General features: G+C 42.3%; 1 protein-coding gene across 1 annotated transcript; it reads right to left on the bottom strand.

The window, feature by feature from the left end:
- Positions 1-212: 212 nt before the first annotated feature.
- LOC109241636 lies at positions 213-1,077 on the bottom strand. The gene is made up of 3 exons (XM_019408388.1): positions 969-1,077; positions 642-914; positions 213-346 (listed from the first exon to the last, which is right to left on the bottom strand). Exons 1-3 carry the CDS (start codon positions 1,075-1,077, stop codon positions 213-215), a joined length of 516 nt encoding a protein of 171 aa, XP_019263933.1.
- Positions 1,078-18,923: the final 17,846 nt, after the last annotated feature.

Genomic DNA, 18,923 nt, shown 5'->3' with positions numbered 1-18,923 from the left:
GCAACAGAACAATACAAAGACTGTTGAAGATACAGAGGAGATGAGAGGAGAATTACAAAATTGAAAGATGAGAATCAGAACCTACTGCAACATAATAGCCTATAACTACAATTGCTTAGCAGCTTATTTATACTATCTTGTGCTCTACTCATGCTATAACCGCCTGCTCTGCCTTCACATATTTCAGCCTTTAACCTTCACAACAAAATCTGTTATCTTTTGGATGGAATCTTCACGCGCTGGCTACGTTTCACAGCTGCACTCTCTGGCTGAGTCAGCGTAGCCACAATGGCATATGAGGTGTCCTCCACATCAGCTCTATTGGTCACAACAATACCTTCCGCCTCTGAAAGAACCTTTCAGAGATGAATCAAAACCAGTATCAACAAGATCAGTGAGCTGTCCTGAATCTTGTTGTTGAGTAGGTTCTCCAATACAACGCTTGAGCAATGAAACATGGAATACAGGATGGATGCGTGCTTCATATGGTAATTCTAGTTTGTACGCTACCTCGCCGATGCGTTTAAGAACCTTAAAGGATCCAAAGTAGCGTCTACCCAACTTGGTGTGTTTTTGAAGGCGAACAATGTTTAGTCGATAGGGTTTGAGCTTAACAAATACCCAATCCCCGACCTAAAAACTTAGTTCTTTGCGTTGCTTGTCAGCAATCCCCTTCATCCGGTTCTGAGCACGCGCTAGATTAGCTTTGAGAAGAACCAGAATCTTGTCCCGATCTACCAAGTAAGCTCCAACCAATTCATTGGGGCTGCTGCCCAGGATATACCTTGTGACAGCAGGGGGATCCCTCCCGTACAGAACTTTGAAGGGAGTCATACAAGCAGACGACTGAAACGCTGTATTATACCAATATCCTGCCCATGGTAACATTGCGACCCACCGGTTTCGTGCATCAGCTACAAAGAATCATAGGTATTGCTCAACGCATTCATTCAAAGCTTCTGACTGACCGTCGGTTTGAGAATGATATGCGGTGCTCATAGCCAAAGCGGTGCCTTGCAGCCTGTTTAATTCTTGCCAGAAGGTGTGCAAGAAACGTGGATCATGGTCAGTCACCATCGATCTGGGAGGTCCATGGAGACGAATGACTCATATCATAAAGGCTTCAGTCACATATTGTGCCCAAAAGGATGATGGAAGGGCAATAAAGTGCCACTACTTAGAAAGCCTATCCACAACTGTCATGATAGTTCCCCCTTGAGCTAGGCAAACAAGTGATGAAGTCCATTGCGATATCCTCGAATATCATAGAAGGAATAGGCAAAGGCTGGAGCAACCCCGCCGGTAAATGGATAGAGTCTTTCATTTGTTGGCAGACCTGGCAAGCTGACACATAGCAGTGGACATCCTTATTCATTCCCCTCTAGAAGAAATTAGATGAGATTCTATGATAAGTTCGTGCTACTCCGGCATCGCCACCAATCTGCCACGACCCAAACCGATGGGCCGCGACAGGCATCCGGTATCTTACTCAACCGAGTACCAACATAACATATCTTTTTGTATCGTACTATCATAAGTAAATGAGACGGAAAGGCTGCCGGGATATAACTAGAATAAAACATATAATACTAACTTATACATAAAACATACGGGCCTATAAGACCAAAATGATCACTTGTACACAGAACATAGACCGACAAGGCCATACAATCTTTCACATACATAAAATATGTCTACAATCCTCTAAGAGTAGATAAATACCATAAAGGTCCGGATAGAGCCCCGTCATACGATCAATACATGTCCAAATCATACTGACCAAATAAGCAACTCCGGAGCAATTGGAGCGCACCAACATCTTCCGCCTGAGCAGATAGCCTACTTGGAGGACTCTCAACCTATCTATCGGGACCTGCGGGCATGAAATACAATGTCCCCAAGCAAAAGGGATGTCAGTGCACCGAGTATGTAAGGAATGAAAATCAGTAACTAAAAGACATGGGAGAAACATGGAGTAAAAGACTCAACATGTAAGTCTGAATAGCTCTGTGAATCATTTAATATTTATAATGTCATGCATATGCGTATATATGTCATACCAGCATAGGTATATGCGTTCACAACATCATCAAGTCTCTGAGGGCATCCCATCATATCATCTCGGCCACTGTGGGCAAAATCATCAACATATACCAGCTGATCAAGTGGTGGTGTGTATATAACGTCGTAACCTTTTCCCATATCCCATATACATATAATATACGCGTATATAACGCCATCTGGTCTTGGGTCAATGTACATGTATAAATTAATGAAATGCATATGAAATACGTTAATAAGATTTCTTAGAATGTCATAAGATCAATATGCCTTTGATTAATATCATGAAATAAACTTTATCAACTTACGTATTTTCTGAGACCCATGAACAGATGATAGAATAATAGGACACATGGAGAATCAAGAACATAGGCACCTCTATATTTCTATGAATAGAATCATTTATGAAAGTTGTGCATTTGCTCATTTCGTTTATGTCGTATGGATCATGCCAAAAAGGAAAGAAGGGATAGCCTTAACATACCTGAACCTATTCTCTTGACAATCCTTCTAACACACTCCAATCGCGATGAAAAATGTAACGACGAGATTGAAATAGAGAAAACTCCGTATGATATTCTTGAGAAAGATTGTACCGTGCTCTCTTAGAATTGCTGAAGCTCCACCAGTTACATAGTAGTTGTAAGCATCTCCATCTTAGTGACTTGGAGAAGCCTTTTATATTAGTGGGTATGGGCCCCACTTTTGGGGATTATTTTATCCAAAATTCTCCTAAACATGCCACCAAATTATAAAGACCAAAAAGTCATTGCATCTTAAGTCCCTTGCTGCCACGTGGGGATAGGGTCATTATTCAACTTATCCATAAATTTTAATTACATGGTTAATCTCCCACTAAAATCAATAATTACCCAATTATTCACATAATTTAAGAACTATCTCAAATTACTTAAAATGCTACTTACTTTTAGCACACTATATATACCTTACTATCATGGTCATGTGGTACCTTGTATGGCACAAGTCCATAAATACCGGGTATTATAGCTTAGACCATATTTTATCCCAAAATATCAAACTTTGACGAAACTCATTTTCCTCGATTCGCTCACCCTCTCATCTTCACGAATTTACTTATCGCTTGTTTGAAATAGAATAACACTTATAATCTCAAAATAATCTTATTCCCGAGCTTACGTCGATTAACTTACAACGAAACTTTAACGTACGAAAATGTGGGATGTAACATCTCATTTTCGAGCTTTACTTATGGCTTACTTTAACGTACGAAAATATGGGGTATAAAATCATTTCCCCCTTTGGAACATTCGTCCTTGAATGTTGACTAATGCACTTATCATTTTCATAACCTATGTATTTCCAATACTTTAGTACTCTTCTTGCCATCTAGGCAACTGTTGTGTGAATAAATCCAAAGGCCAGGGCATTCCTCCCCGTTAGGCCTCCTTCTCACACCATGACTTGTGGTTGGAATGCTTCCAATCTCGTAACTATTGCTACTTTCTGTCATGCAGTATGTACGTCTTTGTCCTTATATGTGCGCCTATGCAACTCTTCTCTCCTCTTTCCTCCATCTTTTATCCAATCTATAGGCCTCACTTTGTGAACATATACAGAACTTGACAAGGTGTCCCTCTAGGCATCTATAGGTTTACCGAAGTTCTTTGCTCGTAACTTTGTCTAACTTACGACTATTGCTATATCTTGTTTCATAGACCCAGTTATCCATCTGTATGGCTTTACTGCATCTAGTTAGGTCATACTATACCATAACTCTTACTTTGGTTTTATTATTATCGAGCTCTGCTACCCAATTCCAGGTTATCCTCTCGCTTCTTATCATAGATGTATAAATCCAATTCCTTCAATGATTCCTTATTACTGTTCATCTAAAGGATGACATCCTTATCTCCTCTTATACAATCGAACTTTATACATCTATTGTTGATTCACCTTAATGTTGATCCATAATCTACCACTGATAACTTGAAACCTCTACATAATGCATTGTCACTAGAGCTTACGTCTCATTGAGGAATATCCGAAGTGACTTGCCTAATCCACCTAGGGGCAATACTATACTTCAATAACCGTATTTCATGGCATCCTTATGTTGTTCATCTTATGGGGGTATTTTAATCCTGTACAATTCATAAAATCCTCCTTTTTTCTTCAAATTATTACTCAATCGAAGGCCCAAACGTCATCCTTTATCTAACACAATTACACCCTCATTCTACTACCAGGGCAGCATTCCATCTCGTCTAAATGCTACTAGTCTTAGACTCCTTTTCATTCAGGCTATACTGAGCTTTCTATAATTTAGAGAAACCATCAGCTCTCTGGTTTTTATGAGCTTAATCCCGAGGACTTATCCATTCTCGTCACCTTCTCACTCGCCCTTTCTTTTTCTTACTCTTGTCTTCCTAAAACCTTGTCGCTTTACCATACATTAGCTTGCAACCTATACATATCTATTTATATTACTCACAACCTTCCTTCAACTTGCTTGCACCTAGATTTCCTTGTGTGATTCTAGAACATCAAGCGAGCGAGACATCACCTCGTCTCTTACTCTTCTTTACTCTCTTTACTAGATCTCTCGATACCTAGAAACCATAGGCTGGAAGATATGCCACTGAAGATGACGATATTATTACTGGATACTGAACCGCGCTTCTAGCTTTTTATCCGAGGTATGGACTATTCACAACCTTCTGCACTTGAGTATCTCGTACGTTGTTCACCTTTACCTTACTTACCTTAGAATCTTGCATCGCATCTTCTCTCTTTTTCATGACCTCCCTTCCATACAGGTATAATTTACATCCACAATTTGAAGCTTTATTATATGTTTGCACCTCTAGTGCATACACAATCCGGTGGGAGCTTACTGACTTCTTATGAGGCTGGTACTCTTCTAACTGGCTTTATCGTAGAGCCGTTATAGAATATGGCTACTATACTATCTCTCTTGTACCTCTGATATTAAGAGTGATCCTGCAATGTTCTCAATCACGTTTTTTATAATTTTCTTGGTCCAATAATCAGACTCCTGAGTTACTTGGTTGATGTAACTCTTTTAGTTTCCTCTTCCTTCTGATAAGCATTCATGTAGGCTTAAGCTATCTTCCGATCTGTCGCTCATGGTATTAGTTATTACTTTAGCCTTACATGGATGCTATGGAATATCAGTGATACCATCATCAAACAATTCAATCATTTGTCTATGACCTGGACTCAGTTCTTTCTTTTAACTTATAGCGGAATCTTAGGCTGTATGAATATCAATATATATGTTGCATGGATAATACTCCGAAATCTTAAGTGTGTTCATAACGTAACTAACTCTAGATTGATCGAATAATTCCTTTTTTTCCATCTCAACTTTCTTTAAACGTATGCAATTACTTTTCCTCGTCTTTCTGCCCCTTTGTTGCGTGCATACTTAGCTTATCTTAGTTCCCACGCATGCCGGAAACTTTGTGCAACTCATATGGTCCCGAATATTACTTTTGATTATACTCTCCGTTCATTAACCACGATAGGTGTCACTTTCTTTTGGGGTGCATACAATTTTGTAGTGAGACTGTTATTATAAGACTATTTCTCCTTTAAGTTACTATGCTTAGGTTGAAGCCTTCTTCCTTATTTCCTTAGCTAATCTTTTGTTGTAGTACTTAGGCATACCTTCTGGCCCTAGTAACGCTGTGAGCTTATTACATCATATTCTTGACGGAATTTTTGATGTTCTTCCTCGCCTATAATTATCCTTAGTTACGTACCTCCATGCCCTTGTACTTGTAAGGTCACTTCTGAATTGATATTTTGACTGTCTTCCCAGTGACACTCTCTTTTATTTCTGTAACACTCATACGGTACCTTTAACTATCCCAACTCCTATCTGCATATTTCTCAAGGGTCACGATGTCATATCTGCGAGACTAAATTCCCCATCTTGGGGTTCACTATGTTTATCTTATGCGATCCGTTGGTTTGTCTGTATCCTCTTGTCTAGCCATAACTAGGCTCTTCCTGAATCAACTAGTGACTACTCGTTGGCCCATTCTCATATCAATATTCCGCATAATCTTTTGTGGGTTATTTCTTTTGTCTTAACTTACGTCTTGCACTGGCTCATTATCTATCAATAACATCTCAGGAAGGAACCCTTACTTCCTCTCCTTAACATCGTGTTTGCATAATATTCTGGAATAGTAGCATATCTGTAGGATTTGAATAAGGGCAATCTCATCTCTTTTTCAATTTTATCGCATTCTTCCTTTACCATTCCATAGTTACTAGAATCACTTAATTCTGACTTAATGCCACGTCACTCCATATTCCCCCTTTAGGGGAGTACTAAGATTTAGAGCTACGGCGATCTACCTATAGATATTTTACCTCTTCATCTTTGGCGTCTTTTCACATCATCGATGACCCTTACTCGCCTTGCGGTAATCCTTCTGTGCCAAGGATAACAAAACTCCTTACTCATGAGGGTGACACTTAGTGTAACTGGCACACATAGTCCCTTAAGCTTAACTTTGCTGACATTGCTTGCTTTAGGGAAGCGTCTTCCTAAATGACCTTTAAAGCCAATTCTTCTATCGTCCATTCTATTATCGCCGGAATGCAATATGAAATTCTCATGATGCCGACTATTATCAAATCACTCAGTCACTAATTTATGTTTAGTTTATCTTGTTCACCAGCCCATACTGATTTCTATTACTCTGGGGTCTAACTTCTCCTTCTGGTAATCACGTTAGAGTCACGAACTTGTTTCTTGAAATGAGGATATGACTTTATGGCCTATACTCTTTTGTTGTCTCAAGGCTTATCACCTCTCATCTTTTCCTTCACTTGACTATAGACTCTATAATACTGTCATCATTTTTTTGATCTACCATTGTCATCCATGTATCACATCTTACTCATAATGCTTCATTAACTCTCTTCTTATTTCCCTGCTAACATTTCTATCTATCACTTTTTTTCTGAAAACTTCAACAAAACATTCTTTTGCTTTTAGCTCCCCTTTGCTCCATCCACTGGCTCTTTGGGTTGCCTAACATTCTCTCTCTAAAGGGACGAGAGCCACACTAAGGTAATATTTATCCCTTCTAAGCTTCCAGTGCCTATCTTTGTAAAAAAAAAATTGAACATTCTAGTATTCATATCTAGAATAGTCCCTTCTATACTATTCGAGAGTGCACCATCTGGGTGTCTCACAAGGAGATCTATTAGAACATTTGCAATATCCTTCGGAAATGTCAACTAACGCAAACAATCCATCCATCATTCTGGGTTACTCTAACCCCAGCTGGATCCTGATATCTCATCCTTCTCTTAAACCATATTTGTTAGCTTCCATAGGGCATAACTAAGATGGGCGTGGCTGATTGTACATACCTCTGCTACTGTTGAATGTAACTCAAAATGCTTATGTCTCTCTTCCTGGATGGTAAATAATGATAATCTTCACTAGCTGGGTACCTCGTACCCTTCTTCACCTTGTTCTTTTACTTGTTGACGTGTATCTACCTTCTGATTGTCTCATTGCTTTTTACCATATGGGTGGATAGATATTCATGCCTTAGGTCTCCTTATCAAGAAGCTTACACGTTTTAGTATACATATAATCTGCTGAAGACCTCACATTTACCCATCATAAGCATGATGCAAAATCGAGTTCCTCTGACTCAACTCTTCCATATCAACATTCAATCTCTTATCAACTGTCTTTTTGGAAGAGGTATCGTTGTATTACGAATATAATAAAATTTATAAGTTTGAATCCTTACAACTGAACTCTACCACACGATCTAGAATAAGAAGAAAGAGTGACAATCCTAAATACCCTGTAGCCTCCTACTTATAAGTGTGGTGCACAACACACCCATAAACAAGACTCTACTAGACACGGCTTGTAGACTCCCTAGGACAGAACTTCTCTGATACCACTTTTGTCATGACCCAAACCGATGGGTTGCGACGGGCACCCGGTACCTTACTCAACCAAGTACCAACATAACGTATCTTTTCGTATCATAGGTAAATGAGACGGAAAGGCTTCCGTCAGATAACTAGAATAAAACATGTAATACCAACTTATACATAAGACATACGGGCCTATAAGACCAAAATGATCACTCGTACACTGAACATAGGCCGACAAGGCCATATAATCTTTCATATACACATATGTCTACAAGCCTCTAAGAGTAGATAAATACCATAAAGGTTGGGATAGGGCTCCGCCATACCAATCAATACATGTCCAAATCATACTGACCAAATAAGCAACTCCGGAGCAAATGGAGCGCACCAACATCTTTCACTGAGCTGATAGCCTATCTGGAGGACTCTCAACCTGTCTATCGAGACCTGCGGGCATGAAACATAGAATCCCCAGGCAAAAGGGACGTCAGTACAAATAATGCACCGAGTATGTAAGGAATGAAAATCAGTAACTAAAAGACATGGAGAAACATTGAGTAAAAAACTCAACATATGAGTCTGAATAGCTCTGTGAATCATTTAATATTTATAATGTCATGCATATGCGTATAAATGTCATACCATGCATAGGTATATGCATTCATAACATCATCAAGCCTCTGAGGGCATCCCATCATATCATCTCGGCCACCGTGAGCAAAATCATCAACGTATACCAGCTGATAAGGTGGTGGTGCGTATATAACGTTATAATATTTTCCCATATCCCATATACATATAATATACGCGTATATAACGCCATCTAATCATGGGTCAATGTACATGTATAAATGAATGAAATACATATGAAATACGTTAATAAGTTTTCTCAGAATATCATAAGATCAATATGCCTTTGATTAATATCATGAAATAAACTTTATCAACTTACGTATTTCCTGAGACCCATAAACAGATGATAGAATAATAGGACACACGGGGAATCAAGAACATAGGCACCTCTATTATTTCTATGAATAGAGTCATTTATGAATGTTGTGCATTTTCTAGTTTCGTTGGTATCGTATAGCCTTAACATACCTTAACCGATTCTCTTGACAATCCTTCTAACACACGCCAATCGTGACGTAACATTTAACGGCGAGATCGAAATAGGAAAAAATCTGTATGATATTCTTGGGAAAGATTATACCGTGCTCTCTTAGAATTGCAAATCTCATTTCTATTTTGCGATTATTTCATATGAATTTCATGTTGTCCGTTACATAGTAGTTGTACGCATCTCTATCTTTGTGATTTAGAGAAGCCTTTTATATTAGTGGGTGTGGGCCCCACTTTTGGGGATTATTTTATCCAAAATTCTCCTAAACATGCCACCAAATTATAAATACCAAAAAGTTATTGCATCTTAAGTCCCTTGTTTCCACGTGGGGATAGGGTCTTTATTCAACTTATCCACAAATTTTAATTACATGGTTAATCTCCCACTAAAATCAATAATTATTCAATTATCCACATAATTGGGAATTATCTTAAATTACTTAAAATACTACTCACTTTGAACACACATTATATACCTTACTATCATGGTCATTGTGGTACCTTGTATGGCACAAGTCCATAAATACCGGGTATTATTGCTTAGACCGTATTTTATCCCAAAATGCCAAACTTCGACGAAACTCATTTTCTTCGATTCGCTCACCCTCTCACCTTCACGAATTTATTTATCACTATTTGAAATAGAAAAATACTTATAATCTCAAAATAATCTCATTCCCGAGCTTACGTCGATTAACTTACGACAAAACTTTAACGTACAAAAATGCGGGATGTAACATCTCATTTCCGAGCTTTTATCAATTTACTTATGGCGTACATACGAAAATATGGGGTGTAACACAATCATTGTGTCATGAAACTCATTGAGCAACCTCTGACAGGGGCAAATCAAACGGTATGACTAAACGACCCTTAAAAACTGCAGCCCTTTACAGAACTGGAATCCCTCAATGGTTGAGTTCGGATCTTGCATAGATTGTTGTAGCTCCAACAACCCGGGATGAGACTGGTTCAAAGACTTGAGTTCATCCCATAAATCATATCCCCTGACTGTAATGGTAAGGAACATTGCCTTTGAAGTACGAGAAAGAGCATCGGCGGCTTGGTTCAGTTTTCCCGGTCGATACAGGATTTAGAAATCAAACCCCACCAACTTACTTAACCATTTCTATTGTTCCGGAGTTTGAATAGTTTGTGTTTGTCATATTTTTGAGGGACTATTGGTCCGTATAAATTGTAAATATCCTCCCCAACAAATATTGACGCCATTTGCTGACTGCCTGAATGATGGCAAACATTTCTTGGTGATAAGTAGAGGCTCCTTGCATCCTATTACTCTGCTTCTGGCTAAATATGCATCATTTTCAAGTTGAAATTCTTGGGTGAAGTCGGGTAAGGCTAGCACTGGTGTAGAACCCAGCTTGCTTTTGAGGGTGTCAAAAGCAATTTGCGCCGTAGGTGACTAGCTAAAACAATCCTTGCGCAGAAGGTCGGTAAGAGGACCAGCAATTTCAGCATAGTGATGGTTGAAGCGTCGATAGTACCTTGCAAGCCCGAGGAAGCTCCGTACCTCTTTCACGTTAGTAGGTACAGGCCATTGTTGAATGGCAGAACTTTTTGCCGGATCCACACTCAATCCTTGGTCAAAAATCACATGGAACAGATAATCAACTGACCGTTGCCCAATCTGACACTTGCTCCGCTTAGCCACTAACTTATGGTACCGCAGCAACTCTAACAACAACCACAAGTACTCCAAGTGCTCCTCCCATGTGGGACTATATACCAAGATGTCATTGAAGAATACAAGAACAAATCGGTGCAAATATGGTCAAAACACTTAATTCATGGTGTCCTGGAAAGTGAACGAGGCGTTAGATAAATGAAATGGCATTACCAAGAACTCGTAATGCCCTCGTGTGTACGAAATGCTGTTTTGGCCACATCTTCAGGCTCACTTGAATCTGATGGTAGCCTAACAACAAGTCTAGCTTAGAAAAGTATCGCACTCCGTGGAGCTCAATAAACAGTTCATCAATTATGGGGATAGGGAATCTATCCTATATCGTGACTGCATTAAGGGCCCTATAATCCATGTAAAATCGCCACATTCCATATTTTTTGCGAACCAACAACACTGGTGAAGAAAAAGGGCTGGTTCTGGCTCTAATTACCCTTTCATTTAACATCTCAGTGACGAGCAGCTCCATCACCTGCTTCTGGAAATAAGGAAACCGATATGGTTTGACAGGTTCTGTGCTAGCCACCAAATGGATGGCATGGTCTTGTGAACGAGTAGGGGGTAGACCTTGTGGTTATTGAAACACATCTGCAAAGGATTCTAACATGGCCAACAACGCTGGTTGAGTTTGGTCATCAACCAGGGATGTTGAGGGCACTATCTGCAAGCAGTAGTAAGAGGAGATGGCATTTGTAGCTATGTACCTCGCAAATTGTGTAATTGCACAGGCTGGGCGCAAGATGGTACCAGCCCCTTCGAACTCACTGCGACTCCTTGGTGGTTGAACTCAAAAATGCACTCGCCATAATCAATGACCACTCGCCCCAATGTAGAAAGCCAGGTTGCACCTAGAACCACATCAGCCTCGTGTAATGGAAGCACATATAAGTCGGGGAAGGCAACAACCCTGGATAGTGAAGGGAACTTTCCGAACAACCCCTTCACATCTCAAGCGCTGGCCACTACCCTGCACTACTGCAAAGTTAGGAACGGTTTCCACCACCAACTGTAGAAAGATCGCCACCCTAGATTGAATGATGTTATGATCACTGCCACCGTCCACTAAGACTTGGACTGGAGAACCGTTTACATGCCCTAAAAACCGAAGCATCGAGGAGGCATTTCTCCCGGCCAAGGCATGATAAGAGATAGCTGAATGCTCTTGCACCTCTAACCACTACAATTCTTCGGCTAAAATGTCATCAGGAACAAATGGTTCTAGTAGCATTAATGTTTCTATCTCGGAACCATCAATGAGGAGTAATAAGTGCGTAGCAGACTTACACTTGTGCCCGACAATGTACTTTTCTGTAATGACACGGCCGGTCGTTTCATGAGTTACAGCCCCGTTTCCCCCATTTCTGCTTCTTTATGTGTTGATCAGCAGTATTTCATCGTATCCTGTTGGTTGTTTTGTGTTCGGAGTGGTCTTGGAGTGGAATGAGACACTTAGTCTCTCATTTAGAAGCTTAAGTTGGAAAAGTCAACCGAAAGTTGACTTATGGGTAGAAGGTCTCGGATATGAATTTGATGGTTCGGATAGCTTCATTAGGTAATATTGGACTTAGGAGCGTGTTCGGAATGTAATTTGGAGGTCCGTGGTAGAATTAGGCTTGAATTGGCGAAATGGGAAATTTGGCATTGTCCGGTCGGCAGTGGAATCTTGATATTGGGGTTGGAATGGAATTCCGAAAATTGGAGTAGTTCCGTTGTGTCATTTGTGACGGATAATGGATCGCAGGTGCGATCTCCTGGGCAGAAACTATAAAAGCCACCCTTCGCGAATTTCTGCCATTTCTTCACCATTTTTGGACGAGTTTGGAGCTTAGGGTTGTGATTTCAAGAGGGAATCAAGTGTTTCAGTAAGGTAAGCTACTTGGGCTTTGTATTTTGTGTTTGTGATGATTTTTCCACTACCTGATCATGAAATTAGTGGGGAATTTGGGGTGAAAATGAAGGTTAGGGTTTGAGTTTTGGAGAGCTTTGATTGGGGATTTGAGGGACCATTTGGGGTCCGATTTTGATGATTTTGGTATGTATAGACTCGGGAGTGAAAGGAGTTTCTAGTTTTGCACTTTTTGTTGGATTTCGAGACATGGGCCCGGGGGCCAGGTTTGAGTCCAATTCGGGATTTTTGGTCTAATTTGATTGTTTTCGTGTGGAATTCATTCCTTTAGCGTATATTGATGATAATATAATGATTTTTGGTAGATTCGAAGCATTTGGAGGCCGGATCGAGAGGCAGGGGCACCGGGTTAGAGCTTTAGCTTGGGTTGAGGTAAGTAACGCTTCCAAACTTGGTTCTGAGGGTTCGAAACCCCGAACTAGGTGTTCTATTATTAAATATTGAGGTGATGCAAATGCCAAGTGACGGGCGTGTGGGCGTGCACCGTGAGAATTGCGGCCTGGATCATTCCATGGCACCGTTTAGTGACTCTTTCTTGCTGATACCTGTGTAGTGATTATGTGATTAAGTTAATGAGCTGTAAATCATGCTACTTTTCATGTTAGGGCTTCTCGCCGATACTGTTGAGACCCGAGAGGTCGTTTCTTGCTATCATATCTTTAGTTTATTGATATTCTGTACTCAGTCTTTTTCATGCATATTATATCATGTCTCAGTCTCGATTATTGTTATTTGGCACATCATGTCATTGTTTCGGGCTAGTTTCTCGGTATTGTGAGCCCGCGTGTGTGAGACTGGAGAGTTATGACTGAGTGAGGCCTAGAGCCTGAATTTGAGTGACAATTATGGGATCGGGTAGCACGCCGCAGGAGATTATTGATTGTGCCTTCATTGGCTTGTTATAGCGCTTGGGCTGAAATGAGCCCCTCCGGAGTGCATACACCCCCAAAGAGCGTGGATGATATTATTGAGGGATGGATTTCCCTAGACATGGATTTGTCTGAAGTATTGATTGCTAAAGATGGATTTCTCCTTAGGGTTGGATTACCCTTGTTCCTCGGTACCGGTTGACTTGAGGTTAGTGTTGTATATATATTCCGGGATGGATTTCCCTGGGCCGGATGGCCATATGCGTTTCGAGTGGTTGAGCACTTGAGAGTGAGAGCACACTGTGCATTTTCATACATTTTCTGGCATTGAAATGTAGAGTTTTACTGAGCTTTATACATCACATTGTTTGGATTAGCACTTTTCTTTATTGTCAAGCTAATAATATTGAATTGCCAGCATGCCTACTTTTCTGTAAAATTTAAATGTGTTGTAATTGCTGAGGTTTAGTTCGTCACTACCTATCAGTCCATTGTTTGGACTTGTTACTTACTGAGTTGGTGTACTCACCTTACCCCCTGCACCTTGTGTGCAGATCCAGGTATCTCAGGCCACGGTAGCGGCTGTTGACTAGTCCAGACGCAGATTTCACCGGAGATAGCGAGGTAGCTGCCTGACGTTCGCAGTCCCGTCTTCCTCCCTCTTTTTCTTCCTTCTAGTATATTTTGGATATTTCTGACTATATTGGTCTAGTTATGTTTTCGGAACAACTGTAGTATTGTTCATGACTTAGTGACACCCGAGGTCGGGCTGTTACCACTTTTGTTTTGGTTTTGACTTTATATCTTTTATAGAATTTCAGTTGAAATGGTATTATTTAAGCTTTAAATGAAATGTTGAACTATTTTGGAAAAGTGTCGGCTGGCCTAGTTTCACGATAAGCGCTATCACGACCTGGTCGGTTTTGGGGTCGTGACGGGTTGGTATAAGAGCCTAGGTTACATAGGTCTCACGGGTCATGAGCAGGTTTAGTAGAGTCTCGCGGATCGGTACGGAGACGTTTATACTTATCTTCGGGAGACTGCAGAACCTTTAGGAAAAACTTTACATTCTTGAATTCTTGTCGTGCGAATCTGTTGACTCTGGTAACTAAATTCTGTTATTCTATTCTCTCACAGATGGTGAGGACACGTGTTACCAGTCAGGACGGACGACTACCAATACCACCGGTTTGGGCCACTAGAGGCCGAGGTCGCGGTCGAGGCCGTGGTAGGGGCAGGGGTGTAGCCCGCACGACAGATAGGGAGGCACCTGCAGATCCACCAGCAGCCCCAGTTCATGATCAGGTTCCAGTGGGGGATGCTCCAGCAGGACCAGCTCAGGCACAGACTGTGCCTATTGTTATTTCGGGTCTTCAGGAGACCTTGGCTCAAATCTTCACCGTGTGTACTAGTTTTAGCTACTTCTCAGGCCGGGGGAGGCACTCAGACCCCCACCGCCCGTACACCCGAGTAGGTTGTTCAGGGATTGCAGACACCGGAGGCACTACCAGCCCAGCCGATTGCACCTGCTTAGGATTTTGTGGTACCATTTATGCCTAATGACGAGCAGTGTCGATTGGAGAGGTTTGGTAGACTTCAGCCTCCGACTTTCTGTGGTGCATAGGGCGAGGATGCCTAGGGTTTCTTGAACAAGTGTCAGAGGATTCTTCGTACAACGGGTATTCTGGAGACCAGTGGGGTCTCATTTACTACTTTTCAATTTTCTGGAGCTGCCTTCACTTGGTGGGAGGCTTATCATAGGCGTAGGCCTATTGGTGCAGCGCCCCTTACCTGGCATCAGTTCTCTATTCTCTTCCTGGAGAAGTATGTACCGCATTCCCGCAGGGAGGAGCTGCGCAGGCAGTTCGAGAAGTTACGTCAGAGGGATATGACCGTGACGCAGTATGAGATGAGATTTTTCGAGTTGGCCCATCATGTTATCTGGCTGGTTCCCACGGATAGGGAGAGGATCAGGAGGTTCGTTAATGGCTTCACTTATCAGCTACGGATTTTTTCTGACCAGAGAGAGGGTATCTGGCGCTTCTTTTGAGGAGGTAGTTGACATTTCCAGAGAGATAGAGTTAGTTCGCCGCTAGGAGCTAGTTGAGAGGGAGGCCAAGAGGCCTCGGGGATCTGGTAGTTTTGGTGTTGTACCTTCTGGGGGTCAGTTTCAGCATGGCAGAGGCCGTCCATTCAGACATGCTCAGTTAGCTCGTCCGAGTTGCCGTGGTGGATCATCTGGCCATGGTTCTCATAGTTCACATCAGGGTCACTCATCTCTCAGTGCTATTCCAGCTCAGAGTTCGACTCATGCACCATCGGTTCAGGGTTCATCTATGCCCGTTCTTCTAGTGGGTATCCCAGTGCTCAGGGCTCCCTTTAGTCCCCATTATCAGTGTCTAGTAGAGGTTGCTTCGAGTGTAGAGATTTGGGTCATATCATGAGGTTTTGTCCTCGTCTTATAGGAGATTTGTCCCAGCAGAGGAGTCAGCCTTCGGCTTCAGCACCAGTTACTTCCCTACCCGCTCAGCTAGCTCGAGGTGGAGGTCAGTCAGCTAGGGGTCGCCCTAGCGGGAGTGGCCGATCCGATGGTGGTCAGACCCATTTTTATGCACTCCCAGCCAGACCAAATGTTATTGCTTTGGATGCTGTGATTACAGGTATCGTCTCAGTCTGCCACAGAGATGCCTTTGTGTTATTTGACCCTGGTTCCACTTTTTCATATGTGTCATCATATTTTGCTCGTTATTTGGATACGCCCCGTGAGTCTCTTGTTTTGTCTGTTCGTGTATCTACTCCGGTGGGCGATACTATTAGTGTGGATCGTGTATATCGATCGTGTATGGTGACTATTGGGGGTTTGGAGACCCGAGTGGACCTTCTGTTGCTTTGTATGGTGGATTTTGATGTGATATTGGGCATGGACTGGTTATCTCCGTGTCGTGCTATTTTGGACTGTCATGCTAAGACAGTGACGCTGGCCATACTGGGTGTGCCATGGATTGAGTGGTAAGGTTCGACGAATTATGTTCCCAGTAGGGTGGTTTTATTTTTGAAGACCCAGTGGATGGTTGGGAAAAGCTGCCTTTCTTACTTGGCCTTTGTGAGGGATATCAGTGCAGAGGCTCCTACCATTGATTCAGTCCCGGTAGTGAGGGATTTTCCTGATGTGTTTCTTGCAAACCTGCTGGACATGCCACTGGACAGGGATGTTTATTTTGGTATTGATTTGGTGCCGGGCACTCAGCCCATTTCTATTTCACCGTATCGTATGGCACCGGCAGAGTTGAAAGAGTTGAAGGAGCAGCTTTAGGAACTCCTTGATAAGGTGTTTATTCAGCCTAGTGTTTCGCCGTGGGGTGCACCTATCCTATTTGTGAAGAAAAAGGATGACATGATGAGGATGTGCATTGACTACAAGCAGTTGAACAAAGTCACAATCAAGAAAAAGTATCCCTTGCCTCGTATTGATGATTTATTTGACCAGCTTCAGGGAGCGAAGGTGTTCACCAAGATTGGTCTCAGGTCAGGGTATCACCAGTTGAAGATCAGGGACTCAGATATTCTTAAGACAACTTTCAGGACCAGATATGGTCATTATGAGTTCCTTGTGATGTCTTTTGGGCTGACCAATGCCCCAGCAGCGTTCATGCATTTGATAAACAGCAAGTTTTGGCCTTATCTTGACTCATTTGTTATTGTATTCATTGATGATATTTTGGTATACTCACGTAGCCAGGAGGATCATGCCGAGCATTTGAGATTTGTATTGCAACGGTTGAGGGAGGAGAAACTTTATGCAAAGTTCTCCAAGTGTGAGTTTTGGCTTTGTTCAGTGGCTTTCTTGGTGCACGTGGTGTCCAGTGAGGGTATTCAGGTTGATCCGAAGAAGATAGAGGCGGTTAGAGTTGGCCCCGACCATCCTCAGCCACAGAGATTCGCAGCTTTCTTGGTTTGGCGTGTTATTACCGTCGGTTCGTTCAGGGATTTTCATCTATTGCATCACCCTTGACCAAATTGACTCAAAAGGGTGCTCCTTTCAGGTGGTCGGATGAGTGTGAGGCGAGCTTTCACAAGCTCAAGACTGCCTTGACCTCAGCTCCAGTGTTAGTTTTGCCATCAGCTTTAGGTTCATATACAGTGTATTGCGATGCTTCTAGAGTTGGTATTGGGTGTGTGTTGATGCAGGAGGGGACTGGGGAGAGTGATTGCTTATGCTTCTTGTCAGTTGAAGCCCCATGAGAAGAACTACCCTATTCACGATTTGGAGTTGGCTGCCACTGTCCACGCGTTGAAGATTTGGAGGCATTATTTCTATGGTGTGTCTTGTGAGGTGTTTACTGATCATCGTAGCCTCCAGCACTTGTTCAAGCAGAAGGATCTCAATTTGAGGCAGTGGAGGTGGTTGGAGCTGCTAAAGGACTATGATATCACTATCTTGTACCATCCGTGGAAGGCCAATGTAGTGGTTGATGCCTTGAGTAGGAAGGCGGTGAGTATGGGTAGTTTGGCGTGTATTCCTATTAGGGAGAGACCTCTTGCAGTTGATGTTCAGGCCTTAGCCAATCGGTTTGTGTGGTTGGATATTTCGGAGCCTAGTCGGTTCTTAGCTTGTGTGGTTTCTCGGTCTTCCTTGTTTGATCGCATCAGAGAGCGCCAGTATGATGATCCTCATTTGCTTGTCCTCAAGGACAGAGTTCAGCACAACGATACCAGAGATGTGACTATTGGTGATGATGGGGTATTGAGGATGCAGGGCCGGATATGTGTGCCCAATGTAGATGGGCTTCGGGAGTTGATTCTGGAGGAGGCCCATAGCTCGCGGTATTCCATCCATTCGGGTGCCGCGAAGATATATCAGGATTTGAGACAGCACTACTGGTGGAGGAGAATGAAGAAAGATATAGTGGGATTTGTAGCTCAGTGCCTCAATTGTCAGCAAGTGAAATACGAGCATCGGAGATCGGGTGGCTTGCTTAAGAAGATGGATATTCCAGAGTGGAAGTGGGAGCGGATCACCATGGATTTCGTAGTTGGACTCCCACGGACTTCGAGGAGGTTCGACGCTATTTGGGTGATTGTGGATCGGCTGACCAAGTCCGTGCACTTCATTCCTGTGAGTACTACCTATTCTTCAGAGCGGTTAGCTGAGATTTATATCCGAGAGATTGTTCGCCTGCATGGTGTCCCAGTTTCCATCATTTCAGATAGAGGAACTCAGTTTACATCACAGTTTTTGAGGGCACTGCAGCGAGAGTTGGGTACTCAGGTTGAGTTGAGCAAGACTTTTCACCCTTAGACGGACGGGCAGTCCGAGCACACTATTCAGATATTGGAG

The sequence above is a fragment of the Nicotiana attenuata genome, unplaced genomic scaffold (assembly GCF_001879085.1).
Source record: "Nicotiana attenuata strain UT unplaced genomic scaffold, NIATTr2, whole genome shotgun sequence".
NCBI classification, from domain to species: domain Eukaryota; kingdom Viridiplantae; phylum Streptophyta; class Magnoliopsida; order Solanales; family Solanaceae; genus Nicotiana; species Nicotiana attenuata.
This window is presented reverse-complemented; position numbering and strand designations above follow the sequence as displayed.